This window comes from Trachypithecus francoisi, unplaced genomic scaffold, assembly GCF_009764315.1.
Source record: "Trachypithecus francoisi isolate TF-2019V2 unplaced genomic scaffold, Tfra_2.0 Lachesis_group17, whole genome shotgun sequence".
NCBI classification, from domain to species: domain Eukaryota; kingdom Metazoa; phylum Chordata; class Mammalia; order Primates; family Cercopithecidae; genus Trachypithecus; species Trachypithecus francoisi.
The window spans coordinates 90,064,397-90,086,270 of NW_022681462.1; the positions used below are offsets into that span (position 1 = coordinate 90,064,397).

General features: G+C 39.9%; 1 protein-coding gene across 1 annotated transcript; it reads right to left on the reverse strand.

Annotated features, from left to right (window-relative positions):
• Positions 1-1,667: 1,667 nt before the first annotated feature.
• On the reverse strand, positions 1,668-20,110 carry LOC117062866. Its single transcript, XM_033176749.1, has 5 exons — positions 20,030-20,110; positions 7,287-7,356; positions 4,611-4,679; positions 4,186-4,459; positions 1,668-2,169 (listed from the first exon to the last, which is right to left on the reverse strand). The coding sequence occupies exons 1-5, from the start codon at positions 20,108-20,110 to the stop codon at positions 2,025-2,027; spliced, it is 639 nt and encodes a 212-aa protein (XP_033032640.1). The 3' UTR covers positions 1,668-2,024.
• Positions 20,111-21,874: the final 1,764 nt, after the last annotated feature.

Genomic DNA, 21,874 nt, shown 5'->3' on the forward strand with positions numbered 1-21,874 from the left:
TATGCTCAGGTCCTGATCCCAGCTACTCCTCTTCCCCTAGGAAGAGCGAGTCAAAGATGAAGCCAGGGGCTGGGAATGTTCCTCCATCTTTTCTCCTCCTAAAGAGAGTGGTGAAACACTCCACCTTGCCTCTCCTCTCTGTGGAAATAGGAGGTATGGATAAGTATTTCTCCCTAAAAACGCTCATGATGATAGCAGGCAGACATTTAAGGACAAAAAAGAATCAGAGGAAACAGTATGTATAAATTGTACGTATGCGTGCTTGATGTGTGAAAATGTGGAACATGTACACGGAAGGGGGTGCACCCTTGTGCATGAAGCCTGTGGTGCACAGAAGAAACTAGAGGAGAAGAAGGAAAAAATGACATTGCCAGATTTGGAGAGCCTCAAATTCCAGGCTTAGGAGTTTGACTTTGATCATCAGGCAGTGAAAATCTGTGCCTCTTATTGGAAACATAACTCTAAAGCATCTGCCTGCACCGGCATAGCAAGCAGTTCTTGTCATGGCAGAAAAACTGGCCTTAGCCACCCCCTCCACTTGACCTATTTGTGAGCAATCCTAGGTAGAGTCCCCTGGACTCCAGAATAAGATCATGCTGCACATTCACCTAAAATATATTGTAGGAATTCTGCAGCCAAATATCCTTGACATGAATACAGAAACAACAGAAATACAACAAGCAGATGACTGAGAACTGGACTCACTGGTGGGGATTTGGAGGTGGCAGAGTGCAGCCTGTGGAGTGTTTGGCCCCGAGGGTCACATCATTCTGAGGACACAGCAGAGCTGCAGGTGAGTACTTAGTGAGGGTCAGAGGTAATATGCAAACATGAGCTTTGGACTCATTAACTCAAGTAAGACACAGCACTGGGGGAAATAAAGGCTGATCCATCAACAGAGGAATTATATTCAACTCTGGTGAGAACCACACCAACAGTCCAAGCAATTTAAGAGATGTAATTAACTAGCGTGAGGATGAGCCCTCTAATTTCTGTCTCCAAAGTGGATAGCATGGACTCTTTATGTTTATTCAGCACACTGCAATGTGCAAAAGCCCTTTCACATGACATTACTCATGTGTTGTCACAAACAGCTCTGTGAAGCCAGGAGAGCTAGGGGAGTACAATCCCCATTTTAGGAAACTGAAGCTATGAGTTCCATGAGGAGGTCTCAGCTCAGGCCAGCTCTCCCTCTGGCTCCATTGTAAGCTTGTGGTTTTATTGATGGGGGCTTTGCTTGAGGAAGAGGATGCAGGAGTTGATCTGACTCATCAGTCTGCCTCCCCTGTAGAGGTAGAGGCCTGCGCTAGAGAATATTGTTAGGGTTCTTCATCCTATAAGGTACCATCCACATGTACTGTTTCCAAAGTGACTGGATTTGCTTAATCCAAAGTGGTTAAGTAGAATGACAAACAGAGATGGGGTGTTAAAATTAGGGTTAACTGACAAGATTAAGAACTTCCTATACTGCTAGATTTATTTTCCTCCTTTCCTGGTCTTTTTAATGGGCCTAAAATATATATAAGTGGATACAGAGATACAAATTGGGAGCTCTAGGGCCAGAAGATGTTTAAACTAGTGTTTTAAAAAGCAATAGTTTGAACACCAAATTCAGGGCAGGCACCTTCCAGTTTGACAAGGTTCGCACCATTCCCTATTATCTTACATCAGATCCACTTTTATTCATTCAGTCAGTCAACAACAACTATTTACTCTACACCTGTTCTGAGCCGGGTGTGCCCCCATAATTACATTTTCGTTACCTGCCTGGGCCCACAGACGTTTGAATAATCCATCTCCACCCTAGACCCCAATTGAGGGGGGCTCGTGTCTGACGAATGCTCCTTTATTCCTCTGAGTGTAACCTCCGTACATGAAGTTTACATCACCTTGAAGCTAGGGTGTTGTAACTAATGTTCACCCCGGGTCTTCAGAGATTGGTGTTTCCAAAGACTCTGCTGCTTTTCCTTTTAAAATCCCAGAGCCAGAAGCAAATGGTAGGCATTCCCCTCCCCAGAGTCCAACTAGGTGGCTGACACCCGGAAACTTTCAGGGACTTGCCCAAGGCCCCAAAGGTAGCAGGGAAGCCTCCCAAAAGGACTGGTCCTCTTGATTCCAAGCCCAGAGGTAGATCTCCTATCCTTGGGGGGCTTTGGTTTCAGACCCTGCCTGAGAGAACAAAAGAGACTTCAGTTGTCACATGGACATAGCGCCGAGCTGCTCTATTTTCTAACTTGGCTGGCTTTTCTGTGTGCTGTTTCACATCAAATACCTCCTCCCCCCACTTTCCTTCAGATGATTGGTTGAAATTAAATATCCTGAAATTACATTGAAAGGGGTGGGGGGGCTAATACAAAATTTTAATCAAAATACAAGCTTAACAGTTCCCAGCCTTTGAAATGCGAAGCAGACACTGGGTCCGCAGGGATGCCCCGACATGTTCTCAGGTGTGAAGTTAGCCAAGGAAGGGGCCCACTCTCTGAACATGAGAATTACAAGTAAACCAGCACATTGAAACTCAGGATTTCCAAATGAGGCAGGGCCTTGTCTCCCTTTCCATTGTGTGCATGGGCAGGCTGGCCCAGAGGAAAGTTCTCACTGAGGACACTGGAGGAGAAAGGGTCCCTCGTGAAAGGGTCTGGGGGTTCTCCCCTGTCCCACCTGGCTTTGATCCACAGGTATGCCATCTGGGGCCTGAAAGCTTAGGAAGGAAAGGACTGGATAAAGGAGCCTGCAGGGGAGGCAAAACCCCTGATAGAGCAAGAACCACTCGGATGGAATGAGGCAGACATTGGGCGCCCTCTGGTGGCACATGCCCCACCAGACAAAACGGAGGCTTTCTCCCTGGATTAACTCTATAAATAGAAGGATGATTTATTAAACAGATTTGAGGCTCATTTGAGGCACTGTGCCATGATTGCTTCGGGGCTCAAATAAGGAGGTGCTTAGGACCCTGCCTCTTATGCAAACACCTGGACTCACTTAGCAAGTCACTAGCATGATCTACATTACAAGTGCATCGGACACTGTTGGCTCAGCCGTTCCCAGCCAGGAGATGCCAAATTCCTCATATATAAAAGGAGCTTTAGTAATTCAAGCAAAATAAGCACACTTTTCCCCCCACTGCCTTCCTAGAGACCTAGGCGGCAGGGTTTCTGGGAGGATACACAATACCTTGTTACAAACCATGTAATGTTTTAAAAAGTATCTATCTGACAGCCTTGGCTAAAACCAGATCTTCTATCTCGATTACTTCAATATGTCACATCCATATCGCACCATAGCGTCCAAGCTTTCAGAGCCAAAGCCTCTCTGTCTTGTCCAACCTTCCCATCTGGAAGCAATGAGCTTAATATTCTGGCTCTCCCCCCATAAAAGCTATGTCACAAAAAAGTAGCAGCCTGTGAACTGCTTTAGCCCCCCAAGACACACCGGAGCTCCTCATTCTCTGCAGGCTCTGTTCAGTTACATTTTAAGACCCTCCCCTGCTCCTCCCCTCCCTTGCTGCCCCTGTCTTCCAAACAGCCTGAGATGCTCAGCGCAGTACCAGGAGGACAGGAGAGAACTGACAATCATTTATACTTTAATCCTCCTTTATGACATTTTGAGGGATGCAGCTTAAAATATCTTGGAGGCTGACAGACTCCCTCTGGACAAATGTCTCTGCTAGAGAAGAAGCATTGCTTTACAAGGACCCGACTGTTTCTGGTAACCCATCAGAGACCCAGCTTTGAAGCCTGTCTTGTACCACCTCTCCCACTCACCTTACCTTCTCCAGCATTGCCAGAAAGTTTCAGTTCATGGTGACAATGACCTTCCCTATTGCATGTGCCTTAGTCACTAATTGATTCACTTACTCATCCAGTTTGGATTGACTACACGGCATGTCCCTTTCCATGTTCTCTGTTTCATTGCAATGTCAAATGGGTCCCTGGCTCCCAGGAGCCTGAGTCTCTGAGGGAGACTAACCCCACTCCAGAACCATTAGATGAGTGTTCCTTAAAGCATGGTTCATGGGTCACTGCTGCATGGGAATCTTTTGGGTGCCTGTGAAGTGTGCCTACATCCTGGCCCCTGCCCAGGCCTCACAAAAGAGGATCACTGGAAGCCAGGCTTAAGAATGTGCATGTTTAATAAAATTCTCCAATAAGTAACTTCTACACACATTAAAATCAAGAAACTCACTGAGTTAGGTCAGATGAAGCAGCAAATGACGAAGTGCAAAATGCAAAAAGAGACCACATGAAGCGAAGACAGAACTTAGGGCTTTGCCTGGAAATGACATAATGCTGCTGCTCGGTCCCAAGTCCCAGGGTTTTGGAAGATTGGTGTGAGTGGAAATCACCCTCCAGCTGAGCACCTAGGACTTTGGCTCCTTGACTGTTCTCCTTCGCCTGGAAGCTTCTGGGGGCAGAGGCCAGCTTTCCTGTGTTGAGTTCTTGGGAAGGGCCTCTGTGTCCTGGAAGGGATTTGAAAGAGCAGCTCATCTAAGCTCTTCGTTGTATAGGAAATACATCTAGCTGACCAAGGGGAAGTAGGCTGTTCGAGGTCACACAGTCACTCAAAACAAATTTATTTAGGCTAATTCTTTGGTTTGGAGACATCAGTACTTGGGAAGAAGCCAAGCTCATGTTTCTTAAGGCATGTATTCTCCAATGTCCTAAAGCACTGTCCATTCACTGAAAAAGAATACACTAAAGAGTTTTTAAAAGTGCTCATCCGAGAGCCATTTCACAGGCAGGGTTCAAGTGGCCCTGCTTCCACAGGCGATATGCACAAAACCTGCTTCCTGAAATGCCATTTGGTTGCACTGGAGTTAACCTCTTTTTGGCAAAGTAGTTCATGACCTGGGAACAGTTAAATGAAACTGTAGGCACATCAAGAGGAGGTTATTTGTGTTCTGTCTTTTTTTAGCCCAAGTCTCTGATGTGTTTATTTGGAAGCTTGGCTCACGCTTACTATCCCACTACTTACAGTTAATCCTGTGTTTTCTTTGAGCTACCTTTAAATCCATGTCAAATGAAAAATACTGCCTGATTTTGAAGTGCGTGGTATTATAAAAAGAATCCCAAGGTTTATGATCTCAAATTTATTGTCAAATGTATTTACTTCTCATTTTTCTTTCTTTCTTTTTTTTTTTCCCTGACAGAATTCAGCCCAGAAGTTTTTAGTATGAGTCATGAAGGAGCAGGGATGGGAGATGTTATATAGTGTTTCCTGGGGAACTCTGTGGTACCAGAGAACTGCCCACAGAGAGTGTCCCTCAGTGACAGCCTCTTGAAAAACAAGTTAGTTTCAAAGGGCAGGGACCACATCTGATTCAGCCCCCTGTCATTAGTATCGAACACTGTGTTAGGCACTCAGGGGTATTCAGTACGTGTTGGTTGGATTAGTGGCCACTGAAATGAACATGAAGTCGGCGCCTCCTTTTTTGTTTTTATTGAAATGAGCTCTTAAGGAGCTGAAATAGTTTTGTTATTTTTTATATGTCCATGATACAAAAAAACTAACTTACAGAAAATAAAATGTTCTTTTAAAAACAGTTCTATATTCAGTTAAATATTCTGAAAATGACTAAAATTGTATAAATATACACAGGCATCTGATGTTTGCTTTGTACTAGTTATAAAGCAAGATTCAAAAAAAGAAGTTTGCTTTTTATAACAATTTTTTAAAACTTAAATCTTTTCAGACATGGAATCAACCCAGGTGCCCATCAATGGTGGATTCAGTTAAGTCAATGTGGTCCATATACACCATGGAATACTACACAGCCATAAAAAAGAATGAAATCATTTGCTTTGCAGCAACATGGACACAGCTGGAAGCCATTATTCTAATCAAACTAACGCAGAAACAGAAAACCAAATACCACATATGCTCACTTATAAATGGAAGCTGAACGTTGGGCACACATGGACATAAAGACAGGAACCATAGACACTGGAGAATACAACAGTGGGGAGCGGCGGGGAAGGGTGGAAAAACTAACTGTTGGGTACTGTGCTCAGTACTGAGTGACAGGATCAATTATACTCCAGACCTCAGCATTACACAACAGATCTTTGTAACAAACCTGCACATATACACCCGATTCTAAAATCTAAGTTGAAAAAGAAAAGGAAAATACCCCAAACCCTTTTCATCAGAACTGTTCTTTTTTATCTGTTTTAGGAATCAGGATTGGTTGATTTTTGGATTCTGTAGTATTCTCAGCAGGACCTGGAGGAGCTACCATGTCCTCCACCAAGGTACTAGGAAAGTCAGCTTCCTGATGTTTAAGGATGAATCAGGTGGCAGAACTCATAGTGGCACCCCCAGCTGTCCTTCCTACCTCAGCTCTGTGGCTTCTGTCATCTACAAAGGACTATGGGTAGGATGTGAGGCAAGGTTGACAGGTGAAAGAAGAGACAGAGTAGAAGAGAGAAGGGAATCCACCCAATTTCACTCTCTTTTCCCAGCCACCCTGGGTACCAACACACACACGCTCAACATGGCATGTGAAGAGACACAAAACACTTTTGCTTTTGCATGTTATACAATGGCTTTCACTATGTTCTCAACCGGAGTCATTCAAGACTCATATTTTGAAGCTGCCAACATACTCTGTGATGGGGGAGAAAGAATATTGATAAATCTTAGTGGTTCTTTCAATGTCTGGTTGTCTTGTCCCATACCCCAAGACCTTAGGCTTAATTGCTCTATTTCGTTCTGTACTCGTTTCCTGGGGTCTATCTTACCTCCCAATCAGACTACACGCAAGCTCCAGAACCAAAATATGTGTTTCTCCCATTCTCTGTCTAGCTCAGTGATGGGCACAGTGTGGATGCTTGCTAAATGTTCACTAAATCCAAGAGATGGCTCTATAGCCCAGCCACACCCATCACCTTCTATAAGATTTCTCTCCAGATTTCTCCAGGCAGGAGACAACCCGGATACCTCTGGGAGATTTAAACAGACTTTAGGAACCTGCAGAACCATGTTTCTAGTTGACCTCTGAGCTAACTATAAATTTTGAGATAATGGTTAAAACCCACAAAGCTTCCTAGAAATGCCGCTAGACTACATTAGGCAGATTAAGAATCGCAAGATAAATATTTTGCACATTTCCTTCTATTTATCAAGACTCTGCCTTCTGGGGCTGTGGTATTTCAGATGACTCGACTCCTGCAGGGTTAAATCGACTCCATTTGGGTTCACTCTAAACAAGCTCACATTCCAGCCTTGCAGTCACATTCCTGACTCGCACACGCAGGGCCCTCAGCAGGCCTTAATGCACCTTTCACATCCGAACCGTCCATCAGACATTAATGTGGCGGAGCCATCACCAGACAAGTTCATTTTGCCATTAATATCCTGGAATAAGAACGTCGAATATACACATCCTGAGATTTAATCTGTAAACAGAGTCCCGAGTGTCTGGGAGAAGGAGGTGTGTTTATACTTCGTTACTGCTACTTCCACCAAGTTAGGTGGGGCTATCTCTGGCACTAAGCAGAGATGTTTTCTCAATGGTTGGAGGGTAAAGTCTAAGATGACGTTTTGACCTGCAATGTCTGCACCCTGATGGCTGGTCCTGGGAATGGAGTTCCAGGGCTCTCCCAATTGCCAACAAACCTCATTCTGAGAGGCCCCAAATGCCAGGGACAGTGCAGTTGTGTTTGGCTAGTGTTTATCTCTGGCCACCTCTGCAGGAGACTCATGGGGATGACTCTCTCCCCTTCTTCCAGGAAATGACAAGGGTATAGAGACAAAGGCATCCTCTGTAGTCCCAGGATTCTAAACTCTGCTGTCAGCAGCTATCACTTCAGGGTGTAGGATCCAAAAGCAAATTCGAAAAGAGTTTAGTGATAATTTCTAAAGTATCAAAGTATGTGAGACACTGACAGCTTGAGTCACTCAGAACTAATAATTGCCAGCTTCATCTTTTCCTACCTATGCCAAAAATTAGCCTGTCCCACTTGCTGTAAGAACAACGTTGGCTTCTGTTTCTTCTACCCAGTTCAGTGGGACTACAGTTACTGATTCAGGATTAGGAGACATTAGAAGAAAGGAAAACCTATTTTCTAAGAAGAAGAAGGAGAAGGAGAAAGAAAAGAAGGAAGCAAGAACAACTGTTTGACATAAGGGTAAAGCATTGCCTTAGAAACTGATTTTGAACAGATTTCCTTTCCTTAAGAGGCGAAGACTCAAACTGGCAGCTACAGAGCACATCCAGCTCGGAAGTATTTTGTTTGGCCCCATCAGGGTTGGCCTGGGGAGTCCCTTTGAAACAGAGGCATGCATTTGGCTCTGAGAAACTTATTATTTCTACAAATTTGCCCTCTAACACCCAGAGGGAGACACACTGAAGCCTGGGAAGGATGTTAACTCTTGGTGGCACTGTGGTGGCACTGTCTAGACAGAAGCAGGCCTGGGAAAGATCCAGTGCAGACAGTCACCTTTAATTGAAGGCAGGGGGTTATTTATCACTTCTCCCTCTGCTCCTGCCTCCACACACGCCCTGATTGCCCCACTGCCAGCAACTCCCAACATGTATCACACACATGCACACACCATACCTGCATGCACACACTTTCTCACTATTCGATATGGCAACAAGGAGTTGCAGCTGAGTGTGAGCACGCTCCTTTGCTATAACATATGCTTTCAGTGTGCCATACTCACACACATTGACCTACCTGGCCCTGTGGGCACTGGACTTTGTAAGCACCCTGACATCTGCTTTGTTTTATAGGGTCTAGAACTGTCTGTTCTTTCTTTACCTCTGAGAAAACTGAGACTCATGGTGCAGCCACCAGACAGGAGATCTGGTTCTAAGCCCAAGGCTGGGGCAGCAGGAAAACCACACCCAGTTACTTCCAGTCTGTTCTCTCTGACCAAGGTTCCCTGTCCCCTCCGAGAGCTAATGCATAGAAACCCTCTCACTGGTGGACAGTCCATGGTTAATATTCTTTTCTTTTCTTCTGTGATCAAAAGAAATTCTGTTTCCTCATAGATGCTGGAAGTTCCCTATGGAGAAAAAAATATTATTATTTCTCTCTCATCTTTTTGCACTCATGGGCTAAGAGCTTCTCAAACCCCAAGGGCTCTGCTCACAATCACCAAACGAAGGAAAAAGCAGCTGGACATGCAGCCCGGAGATGTGTTCCCAGGAGTTGAGACTCTGGCTCCCGTAGATTGCACCTCACCCATGCACACCCTGTTTGTCTGTGTGCATTCAGAACCCGTTCTCAAGATTGAGTCTGATTCTCACAACAACCCCAAGTAACCACAAGGACAAGTGTGATGAGTTTCCCACAGTTCACAGAACAAGATAGGATGACTTGTTCAGAATCATCCCTCAGGTTAGTGGTGGGGCTGGGACCAAGAATCCTTTTGTCTGGTTTCCTCCATTATTCTTTGCCTTCTGCAATACAATATTTGACATATTAAGAATCCCAAATAAATCAAGTAATGCTATTTAATTTCAAGCTGAGGCTAAGGAAGGAGACATTTCCAAATTAATTATTTAGAAAATTGTAGTAATAGTGTAAATCATTAGAGAGGATGAGAATGACTAGTGGTGGTGGTAGTGGAGTAGGAAAAGGTGGGGCTGGAAAAGCAGGTGATTTTGACACTGGAATCTCATCACTTTGAACTTTTTGGATTGCAACTGCATAGCCACGTTCACAGAAATTGGAGTAATAGCAATACTATGGGGACACAGTTTTTGGTACCTAGCAAGAACCAGATCCTGGGATTTGATCTAGGTCGTCACATTTAATTTTTATAGCCTCATATCTGTGTGTGAGGGAAGTATTTATTTTTATTCCCATATAACAAATAATTGCCATTTAGTTGTGGAATCCATTTTAATAGGCCAGAATGTATCAAGAGCCCTCTGAATATCCAAAATATAACAACAATCAGACACAGCAAGACAAATGCCACATGACCTCACTTATATGTGAAGTCTAAAAAAAAAATCAAATTCACAGACGTAGAGAATAGAAAGGTGGTTAGCAGAATCTGGTGAGGGGTGAGTTGGGAAAACAGAGGTATTGGTCAAAGGGTACAAGTTTCAGTTAGACAGGAAGAATAAGTTTTACAGATCTATTTTACAGCATGGTGACTATAGTTAATAAAATGCATTATTGGTCAACTGATGGTCATGGTCCATTAATGGTGCATAATGTGTATATATCAGGAGAAAAATAGATCCAGGGCACATAGTTAATACAATCTAATATCATAAACATATTTGTGTATATATGTATACATATGTGTGTATATGTATATAACCCACATACATATTCACACATGTATCTATAAAATACCAAAACAACACCAATAAAACAATGATTGGATGTTTAATAATCTTCTCATTTATTTAATTTTTATAAATTCACAAATAAATTTATAGTTTTCATTACCATAAAAAATTATAAAGCATGTAATCCCATTACTTTGGGAGGCCAAGGCAGGCCAATCATGAGGTCAAGAGATGGAGACCATCTTGGCCAACATGGTGAAACCCCGTCTCTACTAAAAATACAAAAATTAGCTGGGTGTGGTGGCATGCGCCTGTAGTACCAGCTGCTCAGGAGGCTGAGGCAGGAGAATCGCTTGAACCCAGGAGGCAGAGGTTGTAGTGAGCTGAGATCACTCCACTGCACTCCAGCCTGGCAACAGAGTGACGCTCTGTCTAAAAATAATAACAATAATAATAATAATAAATAAAACTTATCTTACGAATGAATGACATAGGCTTCTTTCTGATACTGATTGTTAGAAATCCTGAAATCTATGTAAAACAGCCATCCTTTCCTCCAAGACCCCATGTGTCACTGGAGCCACAATATTGAGCTTACTCTAACATATCTAAGATGTCAAGAGAGAAGACAATTTCAGCTTAAGTAGTGTGGCTGGTTAGGTTATTTGAGTAAATTCTCCTCCTGAAAATATCTGAAATGCTATCCAAAATATATTTTTATAGAATAAACACAGAAGAGCTTATAATATAGTAAGAAATTGTCTGGTCAAAAATCTGTGTAAAGACAGGAAACCAGAGATGTAAGAGGACACTCATGGCTGCATTTTCCTGAGAGTATTGGGCAAATCGGATTAAAATATGGAGCGTGGAAGCCACACACCAAAGGCCACACTTTCCCTGGAGGAGAATCCACTAAACAACACATGCCTGTAAAGCTGGGATCCAACCAAAAATAAATCTGCTTTGCCTAATCCACCACAAAAAAACCTGTGTCTTTCCTTTCCTGAAGGGAGCCGCATAGAAATCTGCCTTGGTACTGAGAAAATAAAGTCTCTGAGAAGTTGTCACCACAAATTATCCCTAGCACATACTGAGAGTCCAAATTCACAATATTATATTCAGAATAATCTTCAGGCCAGGCACAGTGGCTCATGCCTGTAATCCCAGCACTTTGGGAAGCCGAGGCGGGCGGATCAGGAGGTCAGGAGTTCAAGACCAGCCTGGCCAACATGGTGAAACCCTGTCTCTACTGAAAATACAAAAAAATAGGCAGGTGTGGTGGTAGGCACCTGTAATCCCAGCTACTTGGGAGGCTGAGGTAGGAGAATTGTTTGAACTTGGCAGGCAGAGGTTGCAGTGAGCTGAGATCATGCCACTGCACTCCAGTATGGGTGACAGAGCAAGACTCTGTCTCGGGGAAAAAAAAAAAACAAAAATCTTCAAACTGCATAGATTAAAATTGCAGAGGCAAATATCAGTACTCTATGGAGAAATACACTATCATTCTATCCTTGAAGAAGGCCCAGAAATAATTTTCCAAATCAACACAACAGCTCACAGTCCAAAAAGAATAAGGAGACAATAAACCATAAGTAAGAAGCAGTCTATAGGTAAAGTCTTGCATAAACCTAAGATACTAGAATTGCCAGACACAGTTTAATAAATAATTAACTATATTGTGCTTAAATACATTAAAAGGAAAGCTTTAAAAATCTGTGGAATGGAAATCCACAAAAAGTCACGGCAGATTTGACAAATATTAGAAATTTTTCAAATAAAGAGACAATGATTAAAATTAAAAACTCAATGATCAGTTTTAATCACAGATTAGAGACAGTTAAAAAATAATTGGTAAATTGTAAAACAGATTCAGAATAAATTGTCCAGATTATAACATAAACAAAGAAACCTAAAATGTGATAGAGAAGTTATGAGACATAAAACATTAAATGAAATGGTCTCAGCATATTTTCAGACTCCCAGAAGGAGGGCACAGATAACAGGTTTAAAAAGAAATATCTGAAGCTGTAACAGTTTAGAAATTTCCAGAAATGGCAAAAGACATTAATTTAGAGATCCAAGGAATTCAATGAATCAGAAACAGAAAAAAATTAAAGAAAAGCCAAGTTAAACACATTATAGAAAAACTGGTGAACATCCCAGGGATAAAAAGCTAAAGCTTGCTGGTGCTGGTGGTGGTGATGGCAGGGCACTGAAGGGAAGCATTATCTTTAAGGCAATGACAGACAAACAGCTGACTTTTGAACAGCAGCAATTGAATCCAAAGAAGTGGAATGATATCTTTATTTTGTGTGTTTGTGTGTGATGGGTGCTGTGAGGAGTACTGCTGTCCTCAAATCCTCTATCCAGAAAACACATCTCTCAGGAATGGGGTCAAAACTAAAACATTTTCAGGCAAATTAAACTATTTATTTCTTACCAGCTGACTCTCACTAAAAGAAATTCTGGAAAAAAAAAAAAATTCAGGCAGAAGAAAACTGATGCCAGATTGAAGGTCTGAGCCATAGGATGGAATAAAAACAGAAAGTGGAAATATGTGAATATCTAACAACATCTTACTCTATTCAGATTGCTGTCACAAATTACCATAAAGTAGGTGGCTTGTAAACAATAGAAATTCATTTCTCACAGTTCTAGAGGGTGGGAAGTGCAAAATCAAGGCAGCACCAAATTTGGATCTGGGGAGGGCTCACTCTGTATTTCACATGTGGAGCCTTCCTGCTGTATCCTTACTTAGCAGAAGCGGCTAGCTAGCTTTCTGGGGTATCTTTTTACAAGGGCAGTAATCCCATTCATGAAGGCATGAGCTAATCACCTCCCAAGAACTTCTAATACCTCCTTCTAATGCTGTCACATTGGGGATTCGATTTCAACATACTAATTTTGGGAGGGACACAAACATTCAGTCCATAGCAAGTACTGCCTATATAAACATTAAGATAATGTCTATGGGCATACAAGACAAAACTAAACATATAAGTTAGAAAGCGGGTAACTAGAGTCAGTATTATCTAAAATTCTTACATTGTGCAGAAAGGGTAAAAATGTTGATTAATTTCAGGCTTTTATGAGTTTAGCATTTATACCTTAATTTCTATGGTAATTGCTAAAATAACAGAAACAGAGTGCACATTTACCAGAAGTTAAAAAAAATAGAATGATAAAAAAACTTCCCATCAAAATTAAGACAGAAAAAGAAAACAATATAGGAGAACAAATCGAAAGGACAAAATTATATAAAAGATAAATCCATAGATAACATACAATATAAATATAGAATAAATGTTCTAATTAAAAAAGATTATTAGACAGTATAAAAATATTCATGTGGGAACTTTTTATAAGAGACATATATAAATCATAAAGATACAGATAATTCAAAGTCAAAAGATGAAAAATACTGATCACCCACTGGAACTGCTATAGCTATACTAATACTGAACAAAATAGATTATAAGGCAATAGGCATAAAATATAAATATCATCACTTTATAATAATACATATTTTTATTTACTGAGAAAATATAACAACTCTAAATTTGTAAATATTCATTAATATAGCTTCAAATACAGTTTGCTAAAGTTGACAAAATTACCAGAAGAAATAAGTAAATTCCAGAATCAGATGAAGAAATTTTAACACACCTCTCTCAGTAGCTGATAAAAATTCAGTCTCCTCTCTCTAAAAAAAAAATAAAAACCCTAAAAAATAAAAAAATAAATATTGGACACAATTTTTTTAATATTGTATTTTTACTGTATTTTTTTAAGTTTAAATACCATTATGTTAGAATTTATTCAGCACAATTTTTAAAAGAATAGTTTATTATTTAAAAGATCTTGGCAACAAAAGTTGAAAGAAAATATCATTAAAAGACGGTTTATATTAATAAAAAGCCTGATACAAATATAATTAATGGTTGAAAGTTTTCCTTCTGAGTTTTGTACTGAGACAAGGAGGGCTATTGCTCCCCTTTCAAAAATGATTATACTGAATGTCATAAACAGTGGGATAAAGCAACAGAAAGACATCATACAAATGTTAAGAATTAGAAACAAAATTGTCATTACTTGCTAATGAAGCAGCTGCATATGTGGAAATTCAAAAGACTCTACAGACAAATTACAAGAAAGGAAAGTTTCTGGGATCATATATATATATATTTAACTAGTCAACAAATATATGATTTTTACAAAATATATATTGCATATATACATTATATATTACCATATTTATACATTATATATGTATATATTTGCAGTAAATCACTAGAAAATGAAATGTTAAATCACACAATTTATTATAACATCAAGAAATAGAAAATATCTAAACATAAATCTTGCAAAAGTTATGCAAAACTTTTACAGAAAATGTTGTGAAATTTAGATAAGAGTTATTGCAGAAGACTTAAGTAATTGGAAGAATATACTGTGTTTATGATATCTGGAAGACTTCATATTTTAAAGATGTTAATTCTTCCCAAATTGGCTTATAGGTTCAGTGCAATGTCAATCAAAATTCTAAAAGAGGGATGTGTGTGCATGGAACTTGAAAAGTTGTTTATAATTTTTTTCTTCAGAGACAGGATCTCACTCTGTCTCCCAGGCTGGAGTGCAGTGGCACAGTCATAACTCGCTGTGGCCTCAAACTCCTGGCCTCATGTGATCCTTCCACCTCAGCCTCCCAATGTACTGGGATTACATAGGTGAACCACTGTGCCCAGTCTGACAAGTCGTTTTTAAATGTATATGGAAAAGCAAAAGGAGAAGAGTGACAAAGACATTCTAGAAAAAGAACAAATGAAGAGCATTTGCTTTAAAGGACATAAATACTTTCTGTGAAGCTATAATAATTAAGACTGTGGTATTGGTCAGGGTAAGGAAGTAGTGAACAGTATAACTCAAACAAAATTATGTATATATGAACCCTTGAACTGTGATAGAAGTTGCATTTTATTTCATTAAATGAAACATATTATTTTCAATAAATGATGCATAAGTATATTGACTAACAATATGGAAAAGTGAAATCAGACTGTTACCTCACTTCATATGCGAAAATTATTGCATGTCATTTAAACACCTAAATAAGAGAGATAAAACTATATAAATGAAATAAAATTATATAAATGTTTTATATAATAATATAAGAGAATATCTTCATGGTGTTGGAATAAAGAAGACAAAACTTTATGAGTCATAAAAGAAACAACTAGTAATTTAACTTTATTAAAAATAAGAGCTTCAGGCCGGGTGCAGTGGCTCACGCCTGTAATCCCAGCACTTTGGGAGGCCGAGGCAGGCAGATCACGAGGTCAGGAGATTGAGACCATCCTGGCTAACACGGTGAAACCCCATCTCTACTAAAAATACAAAAAATAATTAGTCGGGTGTGGTGGCGGGCGCCTGTAGTCCCAGCTACTCGGGAGGCTGAGGCAGGAGAATGGCCTGAACCCGGGAGGCGGAGCTTGCAGTGAGCCGAGATCGTGCCACTGCACTGCAGCCTAGGTGACAGAGCGAGACTGTCTCAAAAAAAGAGAACTTCTATGTTTCAAAGTTATCATGGTTAAAAAGATAACACTAAAAGTAAAACTACAACCCACTGACTTGAAAAGTATATGCAGCACATACAATTGACAAATATCAGCCATCCGGAATATTTGAAGAGCTACATACATCCTGAAGAAAAAAAGAAACAAATGAATACAAAAAAAAATGAAAAGATATGAACTGGTCTTTCTAAATTGGCCATAAGCTTATTATGAAAAGTGGTTCAACTTCAGTGGCAATTAGAGACATAAATACTGAAACCACAATGTGAAGTTGAATGTCAAAAAAATTTTAAGTTGCATAGTATTAACTTTGGTAAGATGTTTCATTCATTGCTGGTTGGAGGGTAAATTGGTACAATCACTTGAGGAAACAGTTGGCATGATCTCTTGAAGATGGAGATTCATGTACTTTATGACCAGTCTTTCTAGACTTGCTGTATATACTATAGAAGGCTTTGTATATGCGCACCAGAGGACACATATGAGCATATTCACAATAACCCAAACTGGAAGTAACCTAGCTGTTCACCGGCAGTAGAATGGCTACCTTCATGACAGCTTCTTATACCAGGGTACTCTATACAGAAAATAAGATAAATGAACAGCAGCTACATACAATATAGGAAAAATCTCTAAACGTAATGTTCAGTAATGAATAAATCATGGTACTATACTTATATATTAAAATATATATGCATGTGTGTATACATACATCTGTGTGTGTGTGTGTGTATACAGTGATTCTTTTTGTAAGAAGTTGAAAAAATAGCCTAAACTAACTAATACTTTTGAGGAAAAATTATAACAGCATTAAAGCTCAAGAAAACAAATAAATGATTATGATGATAATTAGTATAGTGGTTACCCCTCTTGGATAAGAAGAGGGTTACAATTACATAGAGGCAGACACAGGGCTTCTGGGGTTCTGTAGGTGCCCCATTTCTTGACCTGGGTGCTGTTTTCACAAGGATGGTTCTTTATAATCATTCATAGAGCTATATACATATATATATGTAATATGTTTAAATATAAATTTTTGCTATCTGCAAATGTTTTGAATAAGGAAGGAAGGGAGGGAAAAAGGAAAAGGAGGGGAAAAGAGGAAGGGAAGAAGGAAGGGAGTTGGGCAGACTTAACTGATGCAAATGCCAGATCCATCCTCCCCCAGAGTTGGTATCCAAGCCATTGGGCTTTGCTTATTGTTTGGATGATCGCATCCAAACCCAGTCTGGATACCTTCCTCTGAACCTGACGGAGCCACCACTCCAAGTTGCCAGTGCAATGACATTATCACATGTTGAATTTCATACTGACTTTAACCTTTCATCTGTGATCTAGATAAACTTCAAGTCGACAATGCCTTGGATTTCAAGAACTTAAGCCTGCACTTTGCTACTATGAGGAACTGCCAATGTTTTGCCCTCAGGCAAAGAGGAAACCTGATTTCTTTCCCCTGACCATGTCTCAGAATGTCCAGTTCCAGCCGTTAAGATCTCTCCCCTGCTGCAATCTGCTAATTAAGAACATATTCCGTCACCTCTCTCCCTCTCCCTCTTCGTCTTCCTCTCCTTTTCCCTCTCCCTCTTTTCCCCTCTCTCCACCTCCTTTCTTAATTTTTCCCTCCCACTCTTCCTCCCTTTCATAACATTGCATCATTTCTGATTATCCTGCTTTGTGATACAGGTCAGGGAGGTTTGACACAGAGAGGAACTGTCAGTCTTTCTATCACTTCAATCACTTCTTTATTACCAAGTTAGGGAGAAAAATGCCATTATCTTTCACAACTTTACTTTGTGGGACGGATGTATTTTTAGTAGGCTCCAGAGAACTGAAACAATTCTATATATTAACATAACTTCACAATCAACCACTTTCTCACTGATACAATTTGGAAATAAACTGAAGTGGGTATAGTTTCCTGCTCTTCTGGAGCTTCCAAGCATTAGGGGACAACAATTAGTGAACCAACCACTCATACACAACTCTCAGTTGGCCATAGGAATAGAGTGAGTGGGTAAGTGTTCATGTTCCTAACACACAGAAAATATAAAAAGAATTTAAGAATACTATAATCTATACATAGATATATTTCATTCTTAGGATCTGCTCTAGCTAAAATAAAAATGATAATATGCCTACTAATTAAGCCATTGTTATGTATAAGGCACTATCCTAGTTGCTTGCTATATACTATTTCATTTAATCTTCAACAGTTCTACATGTATGTATTGTTTCTTTGCAGACTGAAGTGAACTGAGCTTATAGTGCATGTGGGAAAAGTTTCTGTATAGTTCAGTCTGCATCTAATTTATGCATTGATGCTTAGCAACTGTCGGAAAAGCATTCTGAACACTTCTCCATGAGGTGAACATTAAAAGACTCTTTTCCCTCAAACAGGAAATTTTACAATTGTGTCTTAGAGTTTTAACTAAGTCTGAAACATTAAACAAAAATGAAAGTGTAAAATGGAGATAGGATTGCATAAGTCACAGGGGCATCAAAGAGGATGGGGTAGTGGGAGTAGGAAGTGTGGAGATAAAATTCCTAAAATCATTGCATGATACCTTCAGAAACCACTAACAGTAACTTCCAGCCTCAGCAACTCCCTTTGCTTATCAATTTACAACATGGAAATGGGTACATCATTCAAAGTCTATATAGCAAATATTCGTGTCAATGGTGCTTAAAAATTCTGTCATTTTTTCCCCCAAAATCCCTACAGAGAATCTTCCATACCAAAAGTTAAGCTCAAGGAAAGTTTTGCTTCTCACAATTTAGCAGTTCTGAGTTTTTCGTGCATGGGCGCCACTCCACCCCATCCCACTGCATCCTAAATTGAGTTTGAGGCTTTTTTGTTTTCACTCTTGCATAACATGAAAACGAGTGAACACATTTTACTCAAAATTTCCATCTGCAAATCCCCTAAGTGGTGTGAAAAATCCTGGAAAATCTCAGAGCAAAAGAGGACGCTAGGAAAAATCAGGACAAGTGGAAACAGCAGTGAGGGATGTAACCTAATGTCTGTGTCAACACAACCAGTGTTGCTCAAAGACGTCCGCTCTGCAGTGAGGCTGGCTGCTAGGTCAAAGCCATGGCTTATTTCTGTTTCACGGTGATGATCAGGAAGCACCTGCACCCATCAACAACCCAACATGCCTCTGCATTGTCCAGTAGACAAGCCCAGGCCCAGTGCCTACAGCCTATCATATGGGCAAGACCCTATAAAAATGATGCCCCAAAAGAAGCATTGGCTCTAACGTAAAAAAGAAAATTGGAAAATTGACATCAATGCAGTCAAACAGGTATGAAACAGAACATTATTTTAACTAGCAAATTAGAATTCACTTCATATAGATATACACACACACATATATTGTATACATATATGCATATGTATGCGTATATGTAGAGAAATCCACAAAGAAATATGCATATGTGCCTAATATTTAATTGAGATGTGGATATATTTTAGTATGTTTGATATAGTATGGCATGGGACTCTTAAAATATGGTCTTTGAAAAGCCCTGCTCAACTTGCAAACATTGCAATTTGTTATTCCTTCTTTCAGATGGATAAACTTGCTAAGTATGTGTCACTTAAGGAAAGCCAAATAAAACTGCTATTATGCAAGGTTCCTGAAAGTATATACCTTCCTTCAAAGAACACACAAAAAAAGTCGAGGAAGCCAGTCATTTTTAAACAAGATAAATTATGGTATAATTTTAAAAAGATAATTAGCAAATGACAGTATAAACAGGGGAGAGAGAAAAAGGCGATTCTGAAACTGCTATAGGAAAGACCACATGAAGAAGTTGGGTCTTGAGTTAGGTCTCAGAGTAGGGCTGAAGATGTGGGTAAAGGGGGAGGAGTATGTGCTAGAATTGAGGGAATGATGGGGCAAGCAGAGGGAAGGTGTTGAGACAGGGGCCACAGCCTCGATATCTTTACTGAACTTGGCTGTGCGCATTCACAGAGGATGCTGGGAAGGAGCTTTTACTGGTAAGATTCATAATATTTAATTATGTGAGTGTTAGTTATGTAACATTTAATAGCTAAAATTTTCTCTGTGCACCTACAGAGTCAAGAGCACTAGTAGCACTTGAGAGAGCAGCCAGTAATGGGCCAGCCTCAAAGAAGCTGATGAGGGACTTCTTGCAACCCCACAGCTAAAGCAAGAAGACATTGAGGGCCCAAACTAACTGCTTCTTTATTCTTTTCCAGGATATCTTCAGAAATTCTTTCTTCATGATGTACGATGGATGCTATCATTTCAGTTACCATGATGTCAAAGTGGGAATCGATATTGAGGGAAGGGAAATATCTACTGGTAAGACTATCTTCTTTTCTGTCGGTAGGTCTTTTATCTTCCAAGGAAAGACTTAAAAAATCAATCTGTGTTCTAAGCTCCCACCACATTTTGCTTCTATTATTCTGTAATGGATACCTCCTTCCTCGTGTTAGCATTCAGTGCACACGTGAATACCCCATGTTGCTCACATGTGAGCAAGGCAGTGGTGTCAGAGGTATCTCATCTATCTCTGTATCCCCCATACCTAGCACAGGGTCTAGCCACTGGGAGGTGCTCAGTGAGATGAATAAATGGGAAAAAATCATATGAATAAAGAAAACAAAAATGCACACCCCATATCTACATACATATATGCATACATTGAGAGAGAGGGAAAAAAAAGTGTTTAATTTCCAGAAGAGAGATACTTTAAAAAATTTTTACAAATAAGCAGTAATGCTGGTTTCTTCACATTGCAGAAATTGTTATTGTGAACCACTGTTTCCAAATACCCACCTGAGCATAAAAATGAACCTTTGGTCCTAATAGCAGTAGTGGGTTTATGTTTCTTGTCCTCAGATTACAGAAATAATAAGGTTAGTGTTGTGTGGAAGGAGAAGTTTCAGAGAACACAACTGGGTCCAAATCCAGCACCCCCAAAGGTTGCTTTTGTAATTTTAAAGTGAGTATTCTCTTGGAGGATGAATTTCTCCTCTGCAAAACTAGAACATAATGATATCACTATTTACAGCAGTTGCTATGAGGATAATACACATGACAATACTCTGTTAATTGTTAAGCATTATAAAAATATAAGAGAAAAATACTGTGTTTGCCTCCAATTTAGAATTCCTTGCTTTTTAACGCTCTGCAAAGCATTGAATGTAAAGAAAAAGGAATATCCTACAGATTGAAAACCATGCAAAAGAATCCATGCCTTCATGGTCAACTCTCCTCTCCAGATGGTTTCATCCAGAACATTCCCCGTATCCTGGCTGCAAAGTCAATGAATTTCTGAAACAAAAGAGATTACTTTGTCTAACCTCTGACTCGTCTCTGATGAGGAAACAAAGCCTCAGTAAAGGAAAGTGGCTTCTCCAAGTTTAGAGAACGGGATCCCTCATAGGGGAGTCTGAACATGCCCTGAATCCTAACTCACTTCTTTCTCCTGGGCCACACTGTCCTCATGAGAAAATACGTCATGTTTCTGCATTTGAGGTTGTCCATGTTTTCCTTTATTCAGCTTCCTATGTGAACAAAAAGTATGGCTGAGGGTTTTGTGGGGAGGAAGTTGAGGCCAAACAATGTTCTTGCTTGTTTTTACAGCATGCACCATGAAATTAGGGTAATAGAGGTTGAGATGTTGTAGAATCTAACAGAAAGATGATAGGTTTTGGAATCAAGCCTGGGTTTGAATTCTGACTTTTACCCTGATCCCATGCCCAACCCCCTAAGCACATACAACTTACTCTGAAATCATGGGAAAGTTATTTAAATTTTGTAAGTTTTAGTTTCTTTTGTAGATGGAGGAAATTGATAGAAATCAAGAGTTGTGCTGTGGATAGTTAATTCAGCTCACATTTGCAAAGCACGTAACATGGTGCTTGGTTCACAGATAGTCAGTGGAGATGGCTATTTTCTTATAATAGTATGATTAAAAGGTTTTATGCTATAGTCCATGGTTCTCTGCTTTATCTAATAATGGAATAGTCAAATATTTCCTAGAATAGGGAGAAAAACAAAAGGAGACTATTAGA

Coding starts and splice junctions, on each gene's coding strand:
- LOC117062866 (XM_033176749.1), bottom strand. CDS start 20,110: ATGGTAACTGAAATGATAGCATCCATCGTACATCATGAAGAAAGAATT. Junction 7,357..20,029: donor TGGAAAAGAATAAAGAAGCA/GTTAGTTTGGGC, acceptor TTCTTATTCCAG/GATATTAATGGCAAAATGAA. Junction 4,460..4,610: donor TGAGCTTGGCTTCTTCCCAA/GTACTGATGTCT, acceptor AATCCCTTCCAG/GACACAGAGGCCCTTCCCAA.